General features: G+C 39.5%; 4 protein-coding genes across 6 annotated transcripts; 3 read left to right on the top strand and 1 right to left on the bottom strand.

Moving 5' to 3' along the window:
• The first annotated feature begins 2,197 nt into the window (after positions 1 to 2,197).
• Positions 2,198 to 13,541, top strand: camk1gb (calcium/calmodulin-dependent protein kinase IGb). Of its 3 annotated transcripts, none has more exons than XM_040038157.1 (13): positions 2,198 to 2,350; positions 4,314 to 4,425; positions 7,658 to 7,783; positions 7,964 to 8,038; positions 8,135 to 8,273; positions 9,716 to 9,839; positions 9,979 to 10,054; positions 10,255 to 10,367; positions 10,455 to 10,533; positions 11,516 to 11,603; positions 11,972 to 12,321; positions 12,409 to 12,507; positions 12,643 to 13,541. In XM_040038157.1, the coding sequence occupies exons 1-12, from the start codon at positions 2,323 to 2,325 to the stop codon at positions 12,464 to 12,466; spliced, it is 1,368 nt and encodes a 455-aa protein (XP_039894091.1). In that variant the 5' UTR covers positions 2,198 to 2,322; the 3' UTR covers positions 12,467 to 12,507; positions 12,643 to 13,541. The 3 variants fall into 3 exon arrangements, with proteins under 3 accessions (XP_039894091.1, XP_039894090.1, XP_039894092.1); XM_040038156.1 differs by having other exon boundaries at positions 2,199 to 2,446; XM_040038158.1 differs by lacking the exons at positions 2,198 to 2,350; positions 4,314 to 4,425 and adding an exon at positions 4,443 to 5,617.
• Positions 13,542 to 15,871: 2,330 nt separating this feature from the next.
• Positions 15,872 to 16,808, top strand: g0s2 (G0/G1 switch 2). Its single transcript, XM_040038077.1, has 2 exons — positions 15,872 to 16,007; positions 16,138 to 16,808. Exon 2 carries the CDS (start codon positions 16,156 to 16,158, stop codon positions 16,507 to 16,509), a length of 354 nt encoding a protein of 117 aa, XP_039894011.1. The 5' UTR covers positions 15,872 to 16,007; positions 16,138 to 16,155; the 3' UTR covers positions 16,510 to 16,808.
• A 361-nt stretch (positions 16,809 to 17,169) lies between these two features.
• Positions 17,170 to 22,872, top strand: taf8 (TAF8 RNA polymerase II, TATA box binding protein (TBP)-associated factor). Its single transcript, XM_040038075.1, has 8 exons — positions 17,170 to 17,332; positions 19,065 to 19,224; positions 19,514 to 19,612; positions 19,698 to 19,760; positions 19,866 to 19,990; positions 20,104 to 20,251; positions 20,363 to 20,505; positions 22,172 to 22,872. The coding sequence occupies exons 1-8, from the start codon at positions 17,285 to 17,287 to the stop codon at positions 22,310 to 22,312; spliced, it is 927 nt and encodes a 308-aa protein (XP_039894009.1). The 5' UTR covers positions 17,170 to 17,284; the 3' UTR covers positions 22,313 to 22,872.
• Positions 22,485 to 27,699, bottom strand: LOC120737404 (protein pitchfork-like). Its single transcript, XM_040038076.1, has 5 exons — positions 27,166 to 27,699; positions 25,021 to 25,119; positions 23,332 to 23,465; positions 23,135 to 23,252; positions 22,485 to 22,839 (listed from the first exon to the last, which is right to left on the bottom strand). Exons 1-5 carry the CDS (start codon positions 27,313 to 27,315, stop codon positions 22,774 to 22,776), a joined length of 567 nt encoding a protein of 188 aa, XP_039894010.1. The 5' UTR covers positions 27,316 to 27,699; the 3' UTR covers positions 22,485 to 22,773.
• Positions 27,700 to 27,755: the final 56 nt, after the last annotated feature.

The raw sequence follows: 27,755 nt of genomic DNA, 5'->3' as shown, positions 1-27,755 counted from the left end.
CTCTAGCCTAGCAGCTGTGCTAATTATGTGGAGTGATCTGTCATCAAACGTGACACTTCCATCATGAAAGGGCCTTTTTACTGCTGACCTATGTGCCTTCTCTTCTGATTAAAGAAGACGTCAACTATTTGTCATTCTTAAAAAAAAAATCATCTGAAATGGAATGTGACCATGGCATCATTTTGAACAGGTAACCATGACAACAAGGCCAATTTTAATAGTCTCTGCTGCAGCACATTACAAATGTGCAGGTAGTCAAATCGATTAATTTTCTCCTGGCAGGTTAATATTGCAGATTTGGATGGCAGATAAAATCCTGCAGGATTTATCTTTAGGTTATGTCTGCATTTCTTTATTTATCAGAAAGAACTCATAGATTATAAAGGTTATTAAAGCTGAACTGGTTTGTTCTGTCTGCTAGGAAGCCTTTAGCTTAGTTAGGCTGTCTGATTCTAAGTGTTTGAGAATAATTAACCTTTTGCATTTCACAAACACTGGAGTGAATACATGAGCAGCGGAGGCCTGCAGTATTATTACCGTGACCTGTCTGTTGTCATTGCATTTCGTATGGTTCCTTCTGTGGAGGGTTACATGAGCACCTAATGCAGATTAATGCATAAACCTGTTAAGGGATGCCTCCTCAGGCTACAGATTATAATGCAACACTGTCACAGCCTGACGGTGCACTGTGGTTTCAAGCAGTTGGTAGCCAGGTGTAAAATATCTTCAACCTTCAAAAAAGCTGGGACACATTTTACAATGTAAATGAGAACGCAATGATTTGAAAACCTCATAAACCCATATTATATTTGCAATAGAAAATAGGAAACGGATTAAATGTTTAAAGTGAGAAAATGCGTCGTTACAAAAACATACAATCATTTTGGAAAAGATGGGAGCAACACAGCTCCGAAAAGTTTGGAAAAAACTAATTTACCGCTCTCTAGCATCGCCTCTTCTTTTAACAACAGTCTGTGAACTGAGGAGACGTCTGCTGGCTGGACTCCGGGGCATTTGCCCCATACGTGTCCGATACATTCTAGCTATTGATCAATCCTAGATCTGCTTTGTTATATTTTCAATTTCATAATGTTCCAAATGCTTTCAATTCGGTGAAAGATCTGGACTGCAGAAAGCCCAGATCAGCACCTGGATTCTTCAACTTCAAAGCCTTGCTGTTGTAATAGATGTAGTGTGCTTTTTAGGATTGTCTAGCTGAAGTATGTAAGGCCTCGCTTATAAGAGACATTGTAAGGATGGGAGCATATGTTACTCTAAAATCTCTGCATCCCTTTCAGCATTATTGGTGCCTTTTCATATATGCAAGTTGCCGATTCTACTAATGCACCCCCTATGTCATCAGAGGTGCAGACTTTTGAACTGAGCACTGATCAAAAACCCAGATGGTCCCTCGCGTCTTCAGTCCAGAGGATGCACTGTCCAGGTTTTACTGTAAATATTTCAAATTTAGATTTGTCTGAGCACAGAACTGTTTTGCCACGTTGCTTCAGTCTGGATCAGGTTCACATATGGCTTCTTCTTTAACCTGAATTTCCCGTTGGCATGGTGATAAACAGCCTTGTTTCAGACAGATGTCAGATTTTCATCATGCAAACCTGCTCTAGAGTCCAAGAATGAAAATAAGAAGATGGAGCACAATAGGACCACTTTAATTAATCATTAATATTTTACAGGTAGACAAAATGTTTTGAAATGTTAGCACTACATCCAATTGAATTATTATCTAATTTTGCAAACAAAACTTTAATTTTGACAGGTCACTCATACACCAGGATATTATTTATTACACTGGCAGTAACTTATTTTAATTTAATATTGCTAATTAATTAAATCGTTAACCAATGTATAACTAATGTATATACCAATATTTAGTTTGTTGCTGAAGTCTTTCCTCTTCATTGGTGTCACAGAGCTGCAGAAAATCCACTTTCATTCAGCATTTAAACACAACATTAAAAAGACTCTGTATAACAACCATAACCTGTGTATAAAGCTTTTATAAATTGTCATATTTTTTTTTAAAATTATTTTATATTGAGCATCATCAAAAATTAGTCGTCATATATTTTAAAATACAGCCTACTTGCTTGTCGTGAGCACGGCGTGGGCTGTTTTACATGAATCGTGCTGTTTTACAATAGGAGGCCGTTTCTACGCAGGAAGCGCTGTTTTCTATAAAACCTGAAACTGTGTGGAAAGATGTGATGCAGCGGCGGCAGCAGCGAGTGCACCAGCCTCAACTGTGCCACAAGTCTCAATGAGCACCTGTGAGACTCTCCGCCCCTCCCATCGACTATCTTCATGGATGTAATCTCCGACTTAACAACAGGTACTTGTAAGGTCCCAGATAAAGTAATCTCCCCAGACCTCGCTGAGCTTTTGGCAGGAGAGTCAGAGCAGAGCTCCAACCGCGCAAAGTCTCTAGGTAAGTCTCAGTCAGCGTGCTGATGAATGAACCTCTTCTTTATTAAATTAACTATACGTCTTCAGATGTCTCACACTACAGTAATTAAATCTAAAGAGCTGCAGATTGGAGATTTTTTCCGGCCTAGGATGAGGCAGAGGACCAGTGATGTGTAATTTATATTCTGCGCGTAAATTGGGTAGTTTTTAAACGTCCTGCATCTTGAATAGATCTGTCTTGAGTAAATTTATGTGTGTATATTCAGAAGTGTTTCTGCTCAGGCGTGGCAGATGTGTGCTTCAAGCTTGATCTGAATATCTGATCATCCGCCTGTTTGCCGCAGAGTGATCTTTCCACGGATGCCGCAGCGAACTTGGTTCAGCTGTTGGTATGATGCACGATGCTGTATCGCGAGGCACCGCACGGGACATATCTGCTGTCATTTACTGACAGAGCAGCCTGTCTCCGTGCTGCAAGTCACGTCATTTATCGGTGTACCTATGCGTGAGATAACGTGGATTTTCTCTCCCACCTTTTTTTTTTTTTTTTGCACGATGGCAGAAACGTGTGGCTGAGCTTTAAGCGTGAAGTTGATGAATAAATGACAAAGATAAGGTGAAAGTTTTCGTAAAGGGAACCGGATGTATTAAAATGTAAATCACTGATGCAGGTTTTGACTTTGCAAATTAGGTTTTGCGTGGCTGACTGTGGTTTTGGATCCCCCTGCTGAGTTTTATGTTGTGATCTGTGCTGTTAAAACAACAACACACGCTCAGGATGAAAAGAAGTACTGCAGGGGAGGAGTAAACAACAGGAAACCCCTTTCATATCAGATCCTCTGTGCTCATCACTGTCTACATATGTATTTATGTATATAAATCTGGACACTGGTTTATTAGAATAAATATATTTCTGAGCTTTAGGTTTTGGTAAATTTGCAAATGCACTGAATTGAAACTGTTTTTTCTGCTTTATTTATTCATATAATTTATGTTTTTATACCACTGTCAGCAGATACCACTTTAGCAATAGTATACTTAATTAATTAAGATATATTGTCACATTTAAAATAATTTGTTCTAGGCTGTTCTAAGTATTTTTTTTTTTACCTGTGATGGTGTCAGGTATAAAGATCAGGAGTTAATCCATTATATAAGAGAAAAGGGGGCAGGAAATCAGACTGAGTAACGTGTCCTTCTAAAGTGTTCCTAATCCTCCTCAGTACATTGAGTTCTACTCAACAAGTCATTCTTGTTTTAGATGCTCATCATTTGAGAAAATACAATCATTTTTCTCATTATACTGAATATATTCCTCAGCTGCAAGGTATTTTCTTTTCTAAAAAGTTTCATTTACAACAGTTATAAAGGTTAATTTCTTTTTCAAATGATTTTTTTTTATGTCAGGAAACAAAAGCGACACACTAGTCTCACATTTCATTCCCATTTGCTTTTAGGTTGTGTATCAGCCTTGTTGATACACAGCTTTATGATACAGCATCATGTGGTGCTGATGTGGGCCAAGCCCGGCATAGCTTTACACCTCCCTGTGTGCTAGTTACAGCGCGGATTAGTGCGCTAACCTTTTGTCAGCCAGACAGAGACCGGCTGACAAAAGCAGTCTCACCGGCTGCTCCCACCTGTAGACAGTCTGAGCAGCTCAGCAGATGCGTCAACCTTCATAGCTGCTTTGTTAGGACTTTTCAATAATCCCAGATGACTTTTTTGTTTACATTTACAATGACGAGGAAGCCTGTACACTGAGCCTGGATGGTTTTTGTTTGTTGCAGTTGCATGCAAATAAACTAAGGAAACAAGGGCAATGTGGATCTTTTCCCTTTGAGTGACATCTATTCTTCTGTCTTTTGCTTTTCCTTAACATCAAAAAGAATTCCCTGGCAAAGCACCTGCAGACATGGGTCGTCAAGAGGCCGACTATGTGTGGAAGAAGAACACTGAAAACATCCAAGAGGTTTTTGACTTCATGGAAGAGTTGGGATCGTAAGTATCATTTAACTCACTGTAAGATGACTTTGATTAAAGTTTAAAAAATGTTTAAGTAACTGAACAGTTTTTTGCTTCCCTGGCGAATGCTTTGCACCATTAGATGGTTTATTTTACTGATACTGGTGTGAACTGCAGTGGCTGGCATGATAATAGCCATCAGAATGCTGTTTGAATTAGAGGACAGATTACTGATTTGATTGGATTAACATGCTAAGGCTTACTGTACTTAAGTATTGGCAGCAAGATGCTCTAACTGTTAGACAACTAGGCTGATTTTCCAGAGGGATCCAGGCTTTGGCATCAGTGCAGCAGTTCATTCACAATTTTTTTTTTTGTAATTTTTTAAATTTGCTAATCATTGCTTTTTAGTTTTTATATGCAAACAAAACAGAGGAAAATGTAAATATCTGATTATAAATCTGGCACAAATAATAAGACAGTAGAATCGTTATTGAGGTCAGGGGTTCTCGAAGTTTTCATGACTGAGTGCCAACATATGATGGAGACTTGCCGGGTTTAAACAATTAGTGAAGTGACTTTAAATGAAAAAAAGCAGCAGTATTTATCAAAGTTAGGACAGTTTAATTTTCTATGAAGGGAGGAACAGAGCTGGAATTAATGAGAAGTGCTTCCCAGAACCGCTGGCACATTTGCAATTAAAAAATAAAAACTAAATAAGAATCCACCTAATGTTATTGCTTTCTAACATCTAACTTTGTGCTGTACACATTCAGTCGACACTCGCTCACCTGCGCTCACCTAATTTTTGTCACGGCGGTGATAAAAACCAGTGGCAGTGTTGAGTATTTTGCAATAGACTGGAGAACTACTGGTGAGAGACTAACATTAAATCATGATGTAAGCTAGAGTGCTGCCAGAGTGAGAAAATAGAGCTTACTGTGCTGAGGGCTGAAGAGGCTGCCAAGAGGTTTTATCTAACACATCGTCAATGATTGGACTGTGAAGGAGGCAACACCCTCCTGAGCAAAGAGCGTTATCTAATTTGGTTCAGTTCAGTTCTGTTGGTCTACAGCAATTACTTTTATTCCCCCAAACAATTTGAACACCCAACAGTTTCACGTAAAAGTGGGAAAACAAATTTTAAAATGACTTGTAATGCGGTTATTTCTGTGGCACCTCCCCTAGAAGAGAAGACAGATTGGATTACTGCTGTCTGAGCCACCCAGTAAGTTTGCTTTCGGTGAACTCTCTGAATGATGCCTATTCCCGGGTGAACATTTTCGTTTTTTTGTGCTCTGTCACAATAAAAGCAAGAGACTCCAGAAGGGACTGGAGATTTTGCAGTCTTTCCCACTGGGCCTCATCAGACATTGTGTAAACAGCATCCTAATGGTTTCCTGGAAATAGGGACTGAGTTTATCAGGGGTTAAGAAGAACCACCGGAGTGCATTGAAAAGCAGTGCGATTTTAATCTGTACTGAATTTTAAGCACTCAGATTCACACAGTCGGGTGAATTCTTGCAATTTCTGATCGCTCCTAATCATTTTGATCATGGTTGTTGCTTAGCTTTCATTTTCAGGTCTTGACCGGCAATTTTTCTGGAAAGTCAAAGTATTTTTTTCAAGTAGGTCCTTGGAACAAAAATCAAAGCAATTCAGGGACCCGATGTAAAGTAGTGCTATAATGGGAAAGGGACAGCTTGTTCCTGACTGCCAAACTGAGCTGGAATTAGAGTTTATATGAACGTTGGAAAAGTGGTCTGCCGATAGTTCTTGACACCTGCCTGTGACCTGACCTACACATGGTCCGTCGCTGACCTTCTGTGCCTGGAGCCTGCCACCGTTTCCTTTGCGTCAGGGATAAAGCACCTAATCCACCCAGTAGAACAACTATTCCCAGACAACGCTGAAGATAGCATGGACACAGGAGCACAGCGCACAATAATAAGCCCCTGACATGTGAATTGTTAAGTCACAGAGGTCCTTACAAGAGCTTAATTAAACCCTTTGATATTGCTATTTCTACCCTGAGTTGATTTTAAATTAGATGGTCTCTAAGAAGTCTGTATCAGAAAGTTTCCTTTCCTAAATGATGTAATACGACAGGGAGAAAAAAACAAAGTCATTATTGACGGTTACACAACAGAAGCCTTTAAAGTCATTAAATGCAATTATCTAACAAAATTTTAAATGGACTAAATGTTTTTCTGGTGATCTTGTTTATACAGTAAATTAGAATCAAAACCTGTATGCGCAGTTATCTTAGCTTGACTTTTACAGCTTTAGTATTTATCTATACAAAAATACATATGGTTTATGGAAGGCTCCACACTATTCACAGTCTCTGCAAATTCAGCTGCTTATCTCAGTTTCCAAACTAAGCACAGCTAACCAGCTCTTTATCATTTATTCAACATAAACCATTTGCTCACGTTTACAGCAACCTTCAACTTGACGTTGCCCACCAGAGACGCTTGTGAGAATGCATGTATGTAGATGTAGCATGTCAAACTGGACATAAATAAATCTGCCAACCTCATAGTACAGTAAGTGAGTATGAGTCAATATGAGCCAGTATAATCAGTATGACTCAGTATATCCGATTGTACTCCTGAGAACAGCACAGGTGAATACACAGCTAGAGAGTAGGTGTTTGCATGCTCAATCCAGGGAGCTTAGTCACCTAAACCAAGCAGAATGTTCCAGTACTGAGAACACATCTGTGTGAAGTAATGTGAGAGAGGACATCTTCGTCTGACGTTTATGTTCTTAAAAAGAAAAACAAACAAAATAATGGAAATGAATGCTCCAGTGTTCCAGGAAGAAAACAGCCTATTTCCCAATGTCCTACTAACCCTGCAGCACTTCCTCATTCAGGAAATGGGACTTGCATTATTATATTTTAAATCATAAAGAAAATAAAAATAGGATGTGTCATTAATTAAAAAATAATGTTTTTAAAACATGAGCCCTTCAAATAAAAGTCGGCTGAAAACCAATAACATTTAATGTATGCACAAATTGAGAAATTGAATGAAGCAATAGCTTCTCCCAGTTGCACGAGAGCAATATAAAAGTAGACACACAGGAGTCCAATGTTCTGTGTTGTTAATGTGCCCATGTTTTATTAACAACAGCCCTCTAGTAATAAGCGAGAAGGCTTATTTCCCCTTACCAAGGGAGACTTTGTGTGTTGTTTCAAAGCAATCAGTGAAGGCATCATCAGTAATGTATTTTCAATATGTGTTTATGTGTTAATGAGCAGTGGGGCATTCTCAGAGGTTTACATGGTGAAGGAGAAGAAGACGGGAAAAAATTTCGCCATGAAGTGTGTGAAAAAGAAACAGAAGAGGGATCTGAATCTGGAGAATGAGATCGCTGTGCTGCGAAGGTAATTCACATGTGAATTTTTATGAGCCTCCAGCTTTCATCTCTCAGACGTGAGCACAGGAGGAGGATTGCCATTGATGTCGGGTTTTTTGGATGTTGTTTGGGTTGAAAGTATGTGGAACTTTGTGATAGGTAAAAAACCAATGTCATAATGAAAGCGTCATGTTATTTTTTCAAACAGAATTAAACATGAGAACGTTGTGGGGCTGGAGGATTTCTATGAAAGTCGAACGCATTACTATCTTGTCATGCAGCTGTGAGTATTCCAGATTGTGTGTCCAATATTATCAAATTATCACCATAAAAGGAAAAGGAGCATATAGTTTTAATGCTGGCGGTGGCTCTGTACCAGGGTTTCAGGCGGTGAGCTATTTGACCGTATCCTGGATCGGGGGGTGTACTCAGAGAAGGATGCCAGCAGAGTGATTCAGCAGGTGCTGGAGGCCGTCAGCTATCTGCACCAAAACGGAATAGTGCATCGGGACCTGAAGGTATGGCTGATAATATCCCAAACACTAGTGAAATATATGGTTTTTCTCCTTTACATCACATTTGACTCATTTGTATCATGCTTACTCCTTAAACCCGAGGGTACATTAGATAGAAAGATACACAACATACAGTATAATAAAGAAAAGCCCAACAATTTGCCTTCTTGACGAAGCACTTTGCAGCATAATGGAGACCTCAGGGGGAAATTGGTTGGGATAAGGTGACAGAGAAAAGGGAAAAGATGTCCATGGAGAGATGAAAAATGATATGGTGTTTGGCTGGCTGATGGGACTTTTAACATCAGGAACATTTAGCTTTAAAGACAGATATATACACTCAGAGGAAAGAAACAATAATGTGCAATAGCAGGATCTAAATGAATGATATACATGTGGAGGAGACATTCTCCTTACATCATGGGAAATCCTCCAGCAGCCTGAGTCTTTAGCCGCAGGAGAGAGGATTTCTGAAGGCTCTGCCTGCCATTGTACTTTCTAAACTGGAGGAACCACAATTAAACCTGCTCTCTGACAGCAGTTCTAAAGTGGGACAATATGCTACTATGAAGACTTTAAGACATGTTGAAGCAAAACCAATTCAGTGCTTCACAGGGAGCCAATGAAGAGAATCTAATATGGGCAAATGAAGAGAATCATTTTAGCTACTAACTCCATTGTGTGGCTCAGCTGGAGACTGCTGCAGCCGTTAGGTAACAAGAAATTACAATAGTCCAGCCTAGAAATAATAAATGGCCTGATTAGTTTCTCAGTGTCACTCTGAGACACAGTATTATGCAGGTGAAAGAGGGCCCTCCTGGAGACTTTTTATGTGCAGGTTAAAAGACATATGTTGGTCAAAAGTGAGCTTTAAGGGTTTAGTGGTGCTTGAAAACTGAGGTACTGGCATTCATAGAAACTATCTGGTAAGATGGTGTGTTAGAACCGTAAAAGGTAATGAATTACTGGATCTATAACTATCAGCTTATTGATGGAACAGCCTGGCAGAGCCATTGTGACTTATCCATCTGGTAATTATCCATACCTGAATATCATTTACAGGGTCATATGTTGAAGGGGTTTTTAATTCTTAGCTCATCAGAATAACTAACTTAACTTTTGAGAGAAATTCTTAGAGAAATAATTTGACATAGTTGGCATTATTTAGCATACAAATTAAGAGCGGTTTTACCTTTGCAAAAAAGTAGGTACCCCAAAGCTCAACTGTTACTTGAAGTCCAGACCTCATTAATCATATAGATAATACTGCTTTGATTTTTTTTTTTCCCCTCTTGCTTTGGCTTAATTTACAATATTATCACTTTGACAGAAAGTAAGATATTAAGAATTTGTTCCACCACAGGTGAAATAACTATTTGAGAAGTTCTTCATTGAGGACATCAGTGTGTGAACAGCTCTCGTCCCTGCTTTTTTCCCTTGTGCAGCCCGAGAACATCCTGTACTACAGCCAGGAGGAAAACTCCAAGATCATGATCAGTGATTTCGGCCTGTCAAAGATGGTAGACAATGGCATCATGTCGACAGCCTGTGGCACCCCAGGATATGTTGGTAAGAAAACATGTCATTCTAGAGGAATAATCTCACACTCACTGAGTTAGACCCTCAGAGTGGGTCATACTGCATGTTACCGATGCTTCACGAGCTTTTGAGCAATCACTGATATAGCTTTAAAATTTTCTCTAACCAGCTCCTGAAGTTTTGGCACAGAAGCCCTACAGCAACGCCGTTGACTGCTGGTCTATTGGAGTCATCACCTACATCCTGTAAGTAGAAAGCTATTCACCACCTGCTCCAGATTTTTCTCTTAGTAACAAGACGATCAGATTAAAGGCCCCAGCTGTGTCTTATGCAATGACACAGTTACCTATATACAGAAAAATGGAGCACATTGGGTCCACGCACGTACCATGTAGGGGATTTTTTTCACAGATGCTAAATGTTTGTATTTATTTGGTTTTTTCAGACTTTGCGGTTACCCCCCTTTTTATGAAGAAAGTGAGTCACGGCTCTTCTCCAAGATCATGAAGGCACAGTATGAGTTTGACTCACCATTCTGGGACGACATCTCTGAATCCGGTAGTTACACTGAAAGATGGCACACACCGACTGTGTTTCTAATCAGCGTTGTCTAAGCTCTAATGTATCTATTGTTTTTTTCTGCAGCCAAGGATTTTATTCGTAACATGATGCAGAAGAATCCCAAGATGCGCTACACTACAGAGCTAGCGCTCAGACATCCATGGTGACTACCACTCATACACTACACTTGTATTATGGAAACTTATTATGCTCCTTTCACCCATGTTGACATTTTTTGGACTTTTTGGCATTATTTATAGTTTACTGTAATCCTTTTTTATCTGACAATCAGTTCATTCACAGTCTTCAACAAGACAATTTAGCATTTTCTCTCTTTTTATCAGATCCTCTATCACATTAGGGACATTTGCTCTCACTGACATGACCCAATGCCAAAAGCAGACAAAAAAACAGCATCTAAACCTCATTATCTGAGATTCTGATTATATTTAATATGAAAACCCACCCCAAAAGTTGATTCTGTTCATCAGGACATAGCGTTTTTTACAGTGGGAGAAATGTTTCATTTGCCTAATGACTGAAATTAGCACCATTGAAGGAACAATGGGCTGGGAGTTCAGTTCCTTGATCATTAATATGCAAATTCTAATGAGCATTGATCAAAGACCACTGATCAATGGCCATGAGTAAAATTTGCAGAGAGTTGGGGAATGGCTGCAATCAAACCTGCAGTCCGCTGAAACTGAAGACATCACTGAAGACGCTACGTCCAGATAAACAGAATCAACTTTTGGGGATTTACTTTCCTGGATGATTGAGCATGCATCAAGACATGAAAACCCACCATTGTACCAGTATAGTTGTGACAAAACAATAATTACATATTGTCTTTTATTAATGACTCCCTTTTTGTAATATAAGTACATATTTTGTGCAGTATAGTAGCATGTCTCGAGCAAAATTCACAACTGTCACTGAATTATTACGTTGTAACAGTTAATGTGTAATAGTCCATAAAATGTCATCTAAGCCTGATCATAAAATAACTTTCTACAATTAACATTTTAGTGGCACTGCACACAGGAGGCATCAATCTTCCTGCCCAGCACCAGTTACAAATGCATTCAGAATTAATCTCTACCTAAAATAAATTTAAGCTTTCTGTGCCGTCATTCGTTTTCCAGGATTATTGGGAAGACAGCTCGGAGCCAGGACATCTACTATTCCGTCAGCGTTCAGATTCAAAAGAACTTTGCCAAGTCCAAGTGGAAGGTTAGTCTGCACGGATTTCTTGGCTTCAGTGTGGTAACCTTACTGAAGACCTGCAGTTTATAGTAGATTAATCGGGTGCCAACCTAAATCCTTCCTGACCAGGGAGACTTTAATAAGATACTGATTAGTAATCGAGGGCACTAAGGGCTGATGTAGTGCATACACTGCCTAGGAAATCAAATGCACTTGGCTGCTCAGTGGTAAAAAAGAAGAAGAAAAGATCCTAAAATATGAATATATAATTTATCAATCAATGATAAATGAACAAGACATTTCATTTAATGTCTACTCAATATCACCATATATAAGGACATCTAAAGTGAAGCTAGGCTATTTTTCAACCTCTTTTTTTATATTCGCTTTTACAGCAAGCCTACAATGCTGCTGTTGCCATCAACCACATGAAGAAGCTGCAGCTGGCCCACTCAGAGCAGGTCCTGAGGCAGGCCAGCATCCCAGACATCAGGGTCATCGACGTGTCCTCCCCAACGAAAAACCGGAAACATCTTGATCCAGACAAGGTTGAGCCCAAGGTGCCAGAGGTCAACGGGAGTGTGCAGGGGACACATCACATGTCCTTGCCCTCAAGCCATGTTGAACTAAAGAGCCACTGCCACCCACTGAAGACCAGTCAGAGCCATTGCGGTGCACAACACGCACCTACAATAGCTGAACAGGGAAAGCATGTGTACCACTCAGAGCCTGCCAACCTGAATGGGTTTGTAGCTGTTTTATATCAAATTGTGACCTTTGACCTTTTGAGTTTATAATATGGCTGACTAAAACATTTCTCTTTTGCTTTTAGATACGGTAAAAAAACCAATAATAGCAAGACCATAACGGGTGTTTGCGCCATCATGTGAAAGCTGCACAGAGTTTACATGGAAATAAAACATTTTACCTGGTAGGTACACTTAAAGCATGTGGATATAATGAACAAATACATTAAACTCTTTTTAAATTACACTTTTATTATTAAACTACAGTTTAATGGTGAAAAATGTATTTCTCACCCTGAATGTGTTTCTGCCCTCTACAGGTCAGTGTTGCTGTTTTGACCCAGCATACAGCTGGTTTGCGTCAGCAGCTCCCAGGTACTGAGAACGACAAGTGGTTGATTCAAGCGGTGTGGGAGATCCACAGTCTGTGTGGAGCATTTTATTTTGGAGAGAGTGCCTAGGAAGCTTCCCCAAAACCACACCAAAGTACACAAACCACAACGAAACTCACACGCTCAGATGCACGAGTCTCATTTTTAACCAGAACATTTTTGACAGTATTGAACAGAACTGTGTGATCTAGGAGGGAAAGCAATGGATTAAATGGGCTCATCTCTAGCCGGGCTTTGCATGAATATCCATGTTGTTTATGGTGACGATGTTCCTGACCACTGGTTTTTGATGGGGCAGAAGTCGGATCATCCGAACACTTTGTGTTCATGGTTCCATGCTTAAAATAATACACACAATGACGTCAATGACAATTATTGTACTTGAAGAAAACCGCATGCTTACTGCATCCAATAAGCCATACTGATGTAATTTAATATGGTAAAGTTGTCTCATATTTTTGTTACTTTCTTTAAGTTAATTGTTTCGCTAATTTATTTTTTTTAATTATTTGCTTCTTTTTTAAAAAAATAAAATAAAATAGAGCAGATCAAATTCAAATTTGAAATTAAAAAAATATATAACAATGTATATTTAAACAAACCTATCATTAACAGTGTAAATGCCACAAGTATATTCATTAAATGCCATAAACCTACTAGAACTTTTACATTCAGGTAAAGTCTATTGTTAGAAATGTTTATTCACTTATTGTAAGCGGTTTACTTTGGGCAGTCTGCTGTTTGTCTTGGTATGTGCTTTGTAATGATGGATTTAACATATATTAATGTTATATATGTATTATGCTGGGAATCCTGTATACTCAAAAATAAAGGATCTGCATTTGTTTTGCTGTGGTTGTTTTACCTTCACTCCTGGTAAACAAATTAATGGTAGACTTTGCAAAATTAAATTAAGCTATTGCCAGTACATACACTAGCTAATCAATCACAGTATAATCAGCCGGCAGCTCAATGCATGGTCAAGATGAGAATACAAAGCAAGGTGATTTGCAGTAAGTTACTTTGAACGTAGCATTGTTGCTTGTGCCAGATGAGCTGGTCTGCATATTTTACAAAATACTGATCCTTTTTAGCACATTTAGCACCACATTGAATCCTGAAGCTGATGGGCTACAGCAGCAGAAGGCCACACTGGATCCCTGCCAGGTAGGCAACAGGAAACTCCGGCTACAGTTTGAACAGGCCTTGGTCAGACGTGTTTACTTTCTAATAATAGATTTTTTCTTCTTCTTGTTAATTTCTGCAAACTTGCATGTTATTAAACACACCATATTTGGGACTCATTTAACCTGAGCTGGTAACCTCAGTTAATCTAACCAGCAAGCCAATTAACAGGCTGTACTTCTGTACTTCAGCCTTTCCAGCACAGTCAGGATTACAAGGAGCAGCGTACTTAGAACAGCACGTTCCAGACGGAGTAAATTAAGCCAAGTAAGCCAACAGATACAAAACATGTCTTTGTGACCAGGTTTAAACAGCTTTTATTATAAGATGTGAATAGGAGTCAAAAGCTGAGAAATGTATGTTGACTTAAAGGGTTTAATGCTTTAGGTTATTATTCATTTCACCCCATTTATGAATTTCCTGTATTTGCCAAGCTGGATTCAACAAGAATAATCTAACTGCAAACACTGTGTTACAGGTAAAACACTCAGTTTTAAAATCTCTGAAATAAAAAAGTCACTGTGTGTGTAATTTTCCTTTCACATATAAACATTTTAAATACTGTGGATCTAAACTCCTTCTCCCCTTAGCTCCTGTTGAAAGAGTTTTCACATCCACATTTGCCATAAAACTTCCCCCTCAACCACAGCATGGTGACTTGGTGAAGTCCAGAATAGAGACAGACTGTTCATTTCAAGCAGAAGTGACAAAAAAATGGAGCAAAGGTCTCCAAACAGTCTCAACATTTTCCCAGCAGTGGCAAACATAAATGCCCAGAGCTGAGTTGCTCAAAGTGGAACATTATCGACTGCGTAATTATTGCGTTATTACCTGCAATATTTTAGGCAACTCTGCAATCCAAAAGTGGACAAACGGGGTGAAAGGTTGTCCCTGGATTAGCTATGAAGAGTGGAATCAGTGTGGATACTTTTTAGCATTTTCACCTGTATTTTACTCTGACCTGATGTATTAGTATGAAATTCTTTACATAGAATCTTCACCTCCATATTCAGTTCAAAATCTCAAAGTACTGAATTAAAAAGTAATGCTTTAATGTAATGTCATGAGTAATCTGTATAACTGCTGCATTTTACTTAGAGAATTATATTAATATGCAATGTGACAGTTACAAAACTAATAATAAGTGTAACTTATTTGGTCACTACCAGCACAGCTAAAAGTCAAACTGGATAAAATGTTAAGCATGATTCATCTGGTGTACAGATGTTGAAGCAATGTGTGGTTGTCATTTTCACTCAGTGATGATGTCTCTGTGACAAAGATCAGACACATTTCCCAACTCGCTACTCTTCTCTCGTGCAGCAGGGAACTGGTTCAAAGTGCAGAGAGTTTGAGACACGTACACACGCATGTACTGTCAGCATTTTGGACAGATTTAGGTACAGGAGCAGAGCAGCTCAGGACAGCATGATTTGGGGGATTCTATCGACCCTTATCTTCTATTGAGGCTTATCTATTGCTGTTCAATAGGGGGTATTCCGTGTGTAACCAATACTGTTGTCAGACAATAACTATTAACCAATAAATGGGGCTGGCTTTCCACAGCCTAGCATACTCTTATTGGACACTAATGAAGCTCTCCTGATAAAGATCAATATGCATGGTAACAAAGCACAAACCCAGGACTGTTGTTGTTCAGTGGTCCGTAACATGTTAACTGTCTGAATGTTAACATCATTTATTTATTTATTTTTAACTTTTCTTAAACAGAAGGCGTGCCTGTGTGTGCTTGAAGAAGTTAATGAGTACCAACTAATGTTGCAAAGCATTACTTACTGTCAGAACAATATAATGTTTACTGCATGAACTGCACATGCAGAGTTCAGGCAACATGTCACATCACATGCATTTCATCACATACAGGGATTGGATGTGTCTGCCCTTTTACCCAAACAAGTTCTAATCTCCAACAAAACAATTGGAGTACAAGTGGCCTCATGAATATGCATTGTGTCCCCAGTGTGGGCGTTAACCTGGCCCTGCTTGGGTTTAAATATGCAGGCTCTGCCTTTGCCTCTGCCTGCAAAGCCTGATTACTCAGAACGCACAGAAAAAGAGAATAAGAGAGTTTGTGCGTGTGCTTCGACGTAAGTATTATTCTCTTTTTTTGTGGATAGTAGAATTTTTGCATTTTAATTAAATGGATTAGTTGTCAGGAGTAAATCTTTGTTCTGTTTACAGAATATCTGGTTACAATTGTTCCTTTTCTTTTAACAGACTCATCGACAACACAATATGGAAAACTTTGGCGAGATCATCCCATTTGCTAAAGAAATGCTGACACAGAGACCCAGCCGGAGCATGCTGAAGATCTACATGCTCGGCTCTACTCTGGCAATGCTTGGCATGGTCGGGGGACTGGTAGAGATGGCTTTCCTGCCCTTTGTGGAGAGAGATACTGAGGAGGATGAACCAGCAGAGCTTATCATCCTGAAGAAGAAGGAGAAGAAGCAGGTGCTGAAGCCACACACTGCCTCTGCTGATAGTGAAGTTGCTGATGTGGTGGATACAGTAATGCCCGAGGAAAAAGCCAAATATCTTTTGACTTCAAGGCGGAGAAGCTCAGCCAACCGCTTACATGCTTCTTAAAGAAACTTTCTCCTCTTCACATAAATGGACACTAGAGATGATGGTAATGTTGGTAAATCAAGTCATTGTGCGGAAATGGCCCATTCATTATTTCAAAAATTGGTTAAATGTGCAGTTTGCTCCTGTTGACTGGGTAAAAAATGAGATGAGATACAGTGAAGACTGCGGGTTACAGTAACGTTGGCTGCTGGGCAGCAGATATTTGTGAATGTGATGTGATAGATGTGATGTAAAAGTGGAATGTGTGTGATTAAATTTGTTTTGCACCCTAATAAAAATATATTTTTTTCTCCAAACAATTGTCTCAGACCATGACTTTAATATAATCTGTGGGGTAGGTTACTTCAAAGAGCGGACCTCATGTTATAATTAGCAAAAAGAGAGAAAATGTAACTAAAAAGATGCAACTGATCTTTTAATCTCAATTTTCTTCATTTAATGCAATAATTTTAGAACTATGACTGGAAAATATATTTTAAAAAGTATCACAAATACCTTTTTCCAAGTACTTATTTTGTATTACAAATAACTAAAAGCCTGCTATATTAATTTTACAGCAGAGGATTTTCACAAATTAGAAGCAAGTTGAAGCAGGTGTAATTTTACAGATGAACACTCGGGGGCGACAGACAAACAACGTGTGTGATACGATCGTGATACGGCGGAAATAACGTCATACAGTCGTGCCGTGTTTACCAACGGCGGCTAAACGGTGTTCGGAGAGATACAAATATAAATCTGGTCAAAACAACGAGGAGATTTCCAATAACTGCAGATGGCGGATCCTGCGGTGGCGTCGGGAGGCCCTCTGAATGCGGGAGCGGTAAGAAATGTTTTTTTGGGTCACGGAGAGGAGGCGGATGTAGCATGTAGAGCCGGATTCACGGTGCATGGCTAACAGTCAGACTGCACTGAAGTCCTAATTCGATTTAACAACTTTAAATAAATATGATTTAGTCCGGTGAAAGCTTGAAATACGTTTTTATAGACTATAAGGTGGGTTAACTTTATCTATGTCAGTGCTTACCCTGTCTGAATAAATGTTTGTGTCCTTACAGTGACAGGAAGAGGTACGTTTCACATGTTCTTTAGTCTTAACATATGGGCACATCCTCATCTAAATTACAGGTGTGAACAAATAGAGTCTATACCAATATCACAAACACTAAATTTAGGGAGAATGAAGGGTTTAGCAACACTTCTTGTATTTTTCATCGATATTTGGGGTAGACCAACAAACCGTTCGAGCGGTTCCCATCTGTCTGCTAACTACAAGGGATGGCTATTAATAATATTTTAGACAAGGTCAGTTTATTTATGTAGCACCTTTATTATTAATAATAAAGTGGCACAACCATTCAGTACGGTTTAGTTTTATTTATATAGAGCCAATTCACAGCAACACCCCCCTTAAGGCGCTCTATATTATAGACAAAAAACCCTACAATAATACAAAGAAATCCAACAGTCAGACCACCCCTAGGCAGCTTTAATGTTTGTCTGTTCTGTTTGGCCTATAAAGTATAAATCGTGCCTATTTGGATCTAAAAATGCTGGCGGAAAAAAAACGAAAATTCAAAAAAATGTTTGATCTTTGTTGATATCCCTGACGTTTACATGAGCTAACCATGCCACTAAGTCTGGATTCAAAATGTTGAGGACAGTCTAGTTTGTTTGTTTGTTGTTTTTTCCCCCAATAAATACAGCAGCAGATTTTAAACGTGTTTTCTGTCCACATGGTTGGGGAAGGTTCAGTGAGCATTTGCAGTATGTGTTATCACTTTGACTCAGAACTGTTGCAGGGTCTCCAGTGTAATCAATGGAGTGAGCGTTGCAGTTTGGAGCTGCTTTAGTACCTCAGGGACAATGCAGTTTGCTGCAGTGGCAAAAATTAAATCTCTCAATTACACAAATATATCTTACAGAAACATGTCCACCATCCTAAGCTCACTAAGAACTGGATGATGAATTAGAACAATACATTTTAATATTAACATAAAATTAATCATTGTAGAATTGATTCAGATAAACAAAACGTCTTTTTAAGAGCCCAAATATTCTCCCACTTTCACCACCAGCACTGGGAATGTTTAATATGTCTGTTCAGTAAGGACTCTTGAGAAATGTTTGTGAAATGTAGAAAATATGACGATTTTGTAGGTTTAATGGCTCCTTGCCACTATATTTGTTAAAAGTCACATTTATTTCTAACATTATAGTAATAGCCCTCATAACCTTAGTGTATGTGCACATTGTTGGCATATTGGTGTGCCCACCAAGCAAAGGGAATAGCATACACTGTGTGGTAAATTTGCAAGGCTTGGCTCATTACTCTCTGTTTGTTATACTTCAAATTACAAAAGCTAATGTCCATGTGCCCCTTAGCTGTAAGTCAATTAAAGATTCTGGAACCATGTGTCTGTTTATTTAGCCTTTTAAAGAATCCTTTAGTCCCAAGTGTGTTGTAACTATAGTGAGATATTTTTCTCATAAAGACAACAGCATATCTATGTATTTCTGTTGTATACCCTTATTCACATTTATTTTACTTCCAGCGAGGAAGTGCTGGTAAAGCTACTTCTAGCCCTGCAGAAAACTACCTCCTGGCACGCCGTCGCACTCTGCAGGTCGTTGTCAGCGCCCTGTTGACTGAGAGTGGCTTCGAGAGTGCGGAGAAGGCAGCTGTGGAAACCCTAACTGAGATGTTGCAGAGCTGTATGTATGATTTTTAAGTGTACACCATCCACTGGGAAAGCTGTAAATCTTTAAGTGCCACTTTTACAATATATATCTGAACACCAGTGCAAGTGCACCTCACTTTATTTAACCTACTTTCTTAAATAAACACCAATGGGAATAATTTTGGTTGAAGTTGGTGAAAAAAAGCTGAGAAACTGACATAACTGAGCCCCTGTAGACTATTTTCAGAGCAGACGTTTCTTGAATTTGCAGTTGGTTGTTGATTCATGTTTACAGAACTGATTCTTTTTTTCTCTGTTTTTAGATATTACTGAAATAGGTCGATGTGCCAAAGCATACTGTGAACACACAGCCAGGAGCGTCCCGACACTGTCAGACACAGTGGTCACGCTTATTGAAATGGGTAAGACCTCCTATAACACATATGGATTAAACGTTGCTAAGGGAACACAATACTGATTCGATTTATTCTGCTTGTGTCATTAAAGGTTTCAATGTTGATACTTTGCCCATATATGCTAAAAGATCACAAAGGATGGTCATAACTGCCCGTAAGTAGGAACTCAGCTCTCCATTATTAGTATTAAAATGAATGACTTGAGACCTTTTGATCCAGTGGTTTTAGATGTGAAAAATGTTTTATTTTTTAATTTCAGCTCCAGTGACAAATGCTCCTGTGACTCCCAAAGCGCTGTCAGCTGGACAGAAGCGCACACATCCAGCCCACATCCCCAGCCACTTCCCAGAATTCCCCGACCCTCACACGTATATCAAAACACCCGTGAGTCAGAACTTTTCCACTTCATCATGGAGATCCCTAGAAAGCTGGATTGTGTATTATAGAAGTACAACTGTACTAAAAAGTAAGCCACTTAAGAGTTTTTCTTCCTGTAGACTTTCAGAGAACCCGTGTCAGACTACCAAGTGGTGAGAGAGAAAGCAGCAACTCAGAGGAGAGACGTGGAACGAGCACTTACACGCTTCATTGCCAAGACTGGAGAAACTCAAAGCCTATTCAAAGATGACATCACTACCTTCCCATGTGAGTGATTCTCAGTAAGCTGATCTTTATTTAAAGCCAGATTATGTCTTGTGATTACTGAATGAAGCATGCTGCATTTTCACGAGTTCTGCTTCCTGTGATTGTCGTCAGTAATCGCAGCGCGGCCGACCACCATCCCATATCTCAGTGCCCTCCTGCCCTCAGAGCTGGAACTGCAGGCTCTGGAGGAGACGGACTCCTCTGAGCAGGATGACCAGACTGATGGCGAGAACACAGCAGGAAACGCCATTACTGTAAGTCTCCATGTCCGGGACCTGGTGTGCCATAGATATATATAGTATATATGGTATAAACAGAAATTGTAAAGCAAATTAATATCTTCTTGGGATATTTCACAAAATCCTGAATCTTTGTTAAATTAAAATTGTATCACACATTAAAATTTTAAGGAACAGAAAAAAAAATTGCTGCTGCTGGCAGGCGTACAGAATCATCTGATCTCTAAATGTTTGTGGATCTTCTCTTACTGTTACTGTAGTGACAGGGAAAGATCTGTTGCAGATTAGCCTGAACAAATTTAAGTGAGAATCTGATCTGTTTCCTTACCGTGATAACAGAATTTCAGGGTCATTTTTTTCAGTATTAAGCTCCATTAGTTGCACAGGGTTATCAGATTTTCAGAGAGAATATTGGTCTCAGTACAGATGCTCAAGTATATTAGCAAACACGTGGGAGAAGTTTCTCAGAAAACCAGTAGATTTTCTTAGGAACTGAAAGCTACTCAAGCCTTCCATAAACTTTAATAATGGAGCTTTTGTGAACATTTATTTGAGCTAATTTCGAAGTAAGAAGAGGCTTTATGAAACTGAAGTAATTTCAACATGGGGGTTTTGATGTCATAGTGCATTTCCATGTTCTGGTTGAGTTCTGTTGCCATCAAGACGTCACACAATTTAAAGTAATTGTTTTAAAATGGGAGAGTTTTGTTTATGCTGAAAATGTATACTTGAAAGTTGATATCATCCTCATATTTACCCTTTAAATTGGACCTATAATGCTTCTTGTTTATTTTCTACCCTGTCTGTTACAATGGCGGATGCTCATATTAAAGAAGTTTCAAACAAAGATTCAGCACAGGTGATCTGTGAGCCAAAAGCCTGAGCTTTTTCGCTCACAGGGTCTTGGCTCTGTATGATGGTGAGAGAGATGTGAGAGTGGGTATCCTTAACAGAGCACATAGCTCTGGCTGTGAGCACAGAAGCCCCAGCCATCTACAGTTTGTGTAGGAGGTGCTGCCAAATTTAAGGTGGCTGGATTTTTCTGGGGATTGATTTGCTTGAATTTAGGGGGGCATACAAAGAGTCCATTAAAAGATTAATAAGGATTATTTTGAATGTTGTGCATAACAGCCCCCCTTTAAATGTGAAAATACAGCCAAGGAACAGCTCAGCTTAACAGAGTGACTAGAAATGGGATGAAATAGCTAGCAGCTAAAATATTAAAATAAAGCTAATGCACTTCCGAAGCTAGGAAACGTGCTTCATTCATTTAATACATACCAAAAAATTAAACAAACAAGTAATGTTTCATGCTCTAATTACTTATCATTAGTATCCTGGTTAATGCTGGAAATCAAACTTTCATTACTTTGATTTCAATGAATTCATAATTGTGTAAATTACTTTTAGTGTGTTGATAGGGTACCTGTGTGTCCATATTGCAATCATTATGTTCAGCTAAGCTAATCACATCTAAAGTGGCATTTATACATCTGCATGAAGCCCACACCCAGAGCTACATCATAACAGGTTGCATCCAACCCTAACGTAACTCTGATTCAAGTTTTCTATTTACCATGTAGTTATACGTTGGTACCTATGCCAACAGTTAGCAAGAAGTTTCCCAGAATGCCCTTCAAATATACCACTGCTAATATTGTTTTACATTTCCATCATTCAGGATGATCCAGGAGCTGACAAAGAGAATTCCATGCTTCCTCCCAGCGGCGTAGTTCCATCCACCAAGGCTAGTGAGGACAATGTAATCGACAATCCGTACCTCCGGCCGGTCAAGAAACCCAAAGTAAGGAGGAAGAAATGAGAAGGGACGAAGCTTAAAGAAACAGACTCATATCTGCTCCAGTCTTTGGTGCTTACAACAGTCCAGTCAGTGATTCCCTGCACAGGAGAAGTGGCCCGGGGTTGAAACCCGCTGCGTGAGCTGAGACCAGCGACTGCTTTGCCTCAGCAGCGGGACCAGTACTGCAGACTGACTTCCACAGAAGATGGCTTTTTTTTGTTGTTGTGTTAAGTGTCACTTTTTCAGCTGTTTAAAAGTCTGTCCTACATTATTTTGTAAGCAACATCTTTATGTAACATACAGGTCACATAGGAATTCTGTCATTTTGTAATTAAAGGAAATTAAGTTTCTTTTAAAAAAGAAAAAAAAAACCTTACATGTTCATATTTTGTTTATATTTTAAGGGGAAAGACAAAAAACAAAAAACAACATCTTCTTGCTTCGCCAGTGTCATGATAGGTTTCCATGTAAGACCTTCAGGGTTAATAGTACAAACTCAGGTAGGCCACTCTGTTCCTCTGTTTAAGGTACTCCTTTTCACTGGCAAGCTGTGGGAGGAAAATAAAATATGTATATCACTATTTTTTTTGGTGCAGCAACATGTAGTTTTGTACAGGTATAGGTGACGAGCACACCTAATATTACATCAAATTAAAGGCTAACAGGCTTACAGTTAGTGAGTTTATCTAAGTAATCGTGCATAGAATCAGCACATCTACAGAGAGACAACATTTCTGATATTAGAGAGATATCTGTGGTCTTTATGTATAAGCTGGCTGTGCCTTTTAAGTTTTTGTAACAGCAAAATTAAGGCCATGAAATTTCTCAACTTGCTTCGCTCACCTTCACCCTGAGTGACTTCTTGCCTATTTGAGGCAGGCTGGACCAGTCTGGTCTCCCAAAGCACATGGGCCAGCTCACTTTCCTGTTTGTCACTCTGTCGTGGGCATACGTCCCAGGGCTGTGTCACAAAATAACATCTGTCAGCTCAGTTTAGCACCGTAACATTTCAGCCACGTGTCAGTTTCTCTCTGTCTCACCCTGGACTCCTTTCAGATGTACATGGTGTGGTTTTGAACCTCTGTGCTTTTGAGTTGAAAGCTATTTTGCCAGGAGGAGAGACCCTAGAACCACTTTGATCCTGCTGGTACTGCCACGGTGAAGGGGTCACTGCCTGGTGATCAGAAGGATTATAAAGATCTTGTATTAAGCATTACATATTAAAAAGCCAGTAGCAGGTTTATACTTGCACAGAAAATGTTTTGACAACCCCCCCAACAAGTAGAATACAGCGACTTCTAACTATGTGACTTAATTTGGTTTTAATTTCACCAGATAGCTGACAGAGTAATGAAGATTTATTGCCAATACTGTAAGCAGACCAGTCATGCTAATGTAAACAGTCATAGAGCAAAGGCCCATTAAGAACCAGGAAAAGATTTGAGTAAATTTGTATTGCATTTTGATCATTTTCACATCAACAACTTTATATTAAGTGAAGGGCCACTTTTATTCTTTCATACCCCACAACTTTAGCTAACTTTAACTGTGTAAAAAAAGATAAAACTCCCAGCTTTACAGTATTTTTTAAGCATGTTTACATCCTGGAACTCATCTGAATCACTGAACCTCTTGTGTCCTCTCAGTCCTTTTTGAAGCATTTGAAAAAACCCCATAAAACATGGTTTGTCCAACATGTTTATACTTAATTTTAGGTGAGCAAAGTTCCAGTCTTCTGTTAGCCTGTTACTTAACACTAATTACAAAGTATATGTCTTTGCAAAGCACCTGTCCTGTCTGTTTGCTAATGACAGTTGATAAATTAGTACTCTACTCACTCATCCTAATTATCAATGGTGTAAAATTTGGATGAAGTCCTCTTATGAGGCCTTGAGCTGGGCATTTTTGCCACCTTGGTGTTTTCATATCAGATGTGATAACTGAGGAGTGGATTTAACTGTAAAACCACAAACTCGTCACGAATTGAACTTAAGCTCTTTTCTGACTCTTGGAATGATCTTATTTTGAAAAATTGACTTAATCTTCTGTTCAATATAATCAGAAACTAGTGCACGAGTTCCCAAAGTTAACAGGAAAGTGTTTACTAAGGATGCAGAGCAAGGTGGCCAAAGGCCAATTTCTATCCAACTGGAAGTCCTTTTCCAGCCACAGAGGTCAGACCTGGAAGCTCCCTCCATCTTTTATACATTCTATCGTCCTAGTATCATTTTTGCCTCAAAAACCCCCCAATATATTTAAAAATTACAATACCATGATAACAAGTAAAAAAACCTTCAAGAAACCGCTGGGCAATATGAAGATGTCCTAAGATAGTCACTTCATGGCAACATGGAAATAAATGTAGAGGTTTGGGCCAAACTGTCGTAATATATCAAAAGTCTGAACCTTAAAAAAGACTGAACTCATGAAAGGATTTCCAAAGAAGAAATCAAGGGAGCAGTGGGGTGGCTTTCTCACAGGCTTCTCTTTTTGCAAACCAACTTATGTTTGTAACCACTCCTGCTGGCCTTAGAAATGACACAAATTTCAGACACTTATGCAGTGGAGCTAGTTTCAAGTCCTGGAGGCATTGACCATCGTTAATACAGGCTAAGGCTGTAAGTAGACAGTCCAAGTGGAACGACCCTTAGGCTGATATACAGTAAGGCTGTTAATACACTTCTTGATGTGCTCTCAGTATAACAGGAAACTTCTTTGTGTAAACGCACCTTGTTACAAGGCGGAAAGCGCACAGCAGTCCTTGCAGAGAGACTATATCCTTTCTTACTCCCAGGTGTCTTCTGTATGTCATAAAGTATGGTGCCAAACTGTGATAGAAAGGGCAAGTTTATTAATGCAAAATACAAGAGAGAGGTAAGAGGAGAGTGCAGGCAAGGTGGAGCAGGTTGATTTGTAACAGAAGGAAAGCAGCAAAGTTGAAAGGGCAGGTTTACAACGTGGTAGTGAGACCTGCTACAATATGTGGTTTGGAGAAGGTGGAAACAAAGTTAAAAGGGGCAAGGCTGAGGTGAGACAGAGGATGTTGAATGTGAAGCACAAGACAGGAGAAAAACAGGAAGACCACAGAGCAGCTTCATGAATGTAGTAAAGGAGGATATGAGGAGGGTTGGTGTGACAGAAGAGGATATTAATATTGGGTCAGATGGATACTTAAAGGGTGCAGCCGTTAAAGGAAGAGGAAGCAGATGTTAATGAGCAAGGCAAACTATCAACAAACATTTAGAAGCACTACTTTACAAAACAAGTATGTAAATAATTATTCTGAATATACCATTCATTCACCAAAAGTCAGCCGAAAAATCAAACCTCGCAGCTGACCTGCATCTCAATGCACTTACTGTAGCTGACTTATTTTGAAGCATCACCTAAATTAACTTTAACGGTCACATGGACATAAAAACTGCATGCATAGAAAGAAAGGGGAAAAATATGTAAAACAACTTGTGAAAGTACCCAGTGGCAGCCCTAGCCTGTTTGGCGCCCTGGGCGAACACTCCCTCTGCCCCCCCCCCCACACACACACAGACAAAACATATTAAGAATTGTACATTAACATAAAGCTGTTGTACACACACACACATATGAAGAGAGAGAGAGTATGCATAGTATGCAAACGGCTACCAAACAGCCATCATAATTCATCATACAATGAGAACAGGACAAATCAACAATTGACAATGACTAATTAATATTAAAAACTGTAACATAATGTATTGTTTGGAGTTTAGTCTGTTACTGTTACTATTTTTACCATTTCTTCTTGGAGCAACTGTAACGCACATAATTTCCTTAGGGATTAATAAAGTATTGTGATTCTGATTGTTTCAGGATGACCTGCCATTATCCAATGACACGTCTGCTTACCTGTATCTGTTGCTCGTTTCTCTTCCTCTTCTTTTCTTTTTTTTCTAAACTGAGGACCTGATGGCTTTGAACTTTTCTTGTCCATCTTCCATTGGTTTTAATTTTGCACTCCAGTATGAACACCCATCCCTCAACCCAAGGATCACCACAACATGATCTAACACACCTACCTTAGTTCACAGATTCACTTTGTCTAGGGTGCATTTCTGAGATTTCACACAACCCAGGATTCAAATCATGAATACATAATGGGCTTGGATTTACAACATTATAAATGAAATGTGCTCTATTTGGAAGCAGCCGGCCCCCCCTCCCCTTTCGACGGGTTGTGTGTGAGACTTTAAATCATCAAACTGTAAATTTTAAATTGTTATTGATCCCTTTACCCCGAGTCCTAAAGTGTATATTTATTTTCTTACTCTTCTTATATATATTGTTTGTTTACTTGCACTGCTGTAACTGGGGCCTCGTCGTCTCGTCTCTCTATATACTGGACTGTAGCGGAGATGACAATAAAGTTTACTTTGACTTCAGCAGCAAGCAGGTGCACCGAGGGCTCTCGCACTCACTTTTCGTGTATAGAATTTCGAAAAAACATCGGTGCAAATTATAAGTCTGTATCATAATGTCTGGTGTTTTCGTGTTTGTTGGTTTGTTTTTATTTTGCGAGTTGGTTATTAGATGCTGCTCCAGCTCCAGCTGGTCAGAGAATCCCCCGCCCTCTCCTCTCTGCGCCGCAAGCAGCAGGCGCACCTCGCAAACGGAGGGCGCCCTTACTCCCAGGAAATGGGCGACAGAAAACCGATCGGTGCCTATGCCATTCCCAATATGCGTTGGCTGACGTCGGGGCAGCATGAGTACGAGCATTTTTTTTTTTTTTTTGCCGATGCCCGTGATGCCGCCCCCCACCACGATGCCGCCCCGAGCAACCGCCCGTATCTAAAACCGCTACTGAAAGTACCCCTTGACTCTTTCTCTCTCACACAAACCTCGTGGTTGTCATAGCTTCCCGGGCCGACATGTGGCGGTCCCTGTTGTGACATTTGGTTTCCCAGCCGGTCTGGCGCGTAATGGAGAGGAAACAGCCTCCTCTCCAGTGAGCTCCCAAAACATACTCTCTGAGCAGGAGCGGTCAGCATCGTTGAAGCAAACGTTTGGTAACGTAATGAAAACCCAAGTAGGAGGAAAAATACTGCTAGCTACTTTCTAGCTGTCCAACACCTCTGACCGTCGTAGCGTTTCTGCTTGCTGTAACTATGGCAACCGAGCAGCATATCCTGTTCAACGCTGATTGGTCAACTTTATTAAAGCTCCCACATTTCGATAGGCTTAAATTTACATTATGCGTGGCGGATAGCTTGTATTTATGCTTGATCAAGAGTTGGGAAAACTGCACTCAGTTAATACACATCATTTTTTCATCCCAGCGATTTATGCAAAACATTGAACCTCTCTAGTTTTATGAATTTGCATATCTAAATTTCAAGACGCTTCCCCACTTAAGTAGCGATGCCCATCCTGTCGAACAGAAACATCCGCTTTACCCTGCATTTAGTTTGCAGGTATCTTTCAGCCTGTA

The sequence above is a fragment of the Simochromis diagramma genome, unplaced genomic scaffold (assembly GCF_900408965.1).
Source record: "Simochromis diagramma unplaced genomic scaffold, fSimDia1.1 OVJJ01000061.1, whole genome shotgun sequence".
Taxonomy (NCBI): domain Eukaryota; kingdom Metazoa; phylum Chordata; class Actinopteri; order Cichliformes; family Cichlidae; genus Simochromis; species Simochromis diagramma.
This window is presented reverse-complemented; position numbering and strand designations above follow the sequence as displayed.

Coding starts and splice junctions, on each gene's coding strand:
- camk1gb (XM_040038156.1), top strand. CDS start 2,323: ATGGATGTAATCTCCGACTTAACAACAGGTACTTGTAAGGTCCCAGAT. Junction 8,274..9,715: donor TAGTGCATCGGGACCTGAAG/GTATGGCTGATA, acceptor TCCCTTGTGCAG/CCCGAGAACATCCTGTACTA. Junction 10,368..10,454: donor GGACGACATCTCTGAATCCG/GTAGTTACACTG, acceptor TTTTTTCTGCAG/CCAAGGATTTTATTCGTAAC.
- g0s2 (XM_040038077.1), top strand. CDS start 16,156: ATGGAAAACTTTGGCGAGATCATCCCATTTGCTAAAGAAATGCTGACA.
- taf8 (XM_040038075.1), top strand. CDS start 17,285: ATGGCGGATCCTGCGGTGGCGTCGGGAGGCCCTCTGAATGCGGGAGCG. Junction 17,333..19,064: donor GCCCTCTGAATGCGGGAGCG/GTAAGAAATGTT, acceptor TTTTACTTCCAG/CGAGGAAGTGCTGGTAAAGC. Junction 20,252..20,362: donor TGACATCACTACCTTCCCAT/GTGAGTGATTCT, acceptor GATTGTCGTCAG/TAATCGCAGCGCGGCCGACC.
- LOC120737404 (XM_040038076.1), bottom strand. CDS start 27,315: ATGCTGACCGCTCCTGCTCAGAGAGTATGTTTTGGGAGCTCACTGGAG. Junction 23,253..23,331: donor ACATCTGAAAGGAGTCCAGG/GTGAGACAGAGA, acceptor TTTGTGACACAG/CCCTGGGACGTATGCCCACG. Junction 22,840..23,134: donor AGAAGTCACTCAGGGTGAAG/GTGAGCGAAGCA, acceptor TTCCTCCCACAG/CTTGCCAGTGAAAAGGAGTA.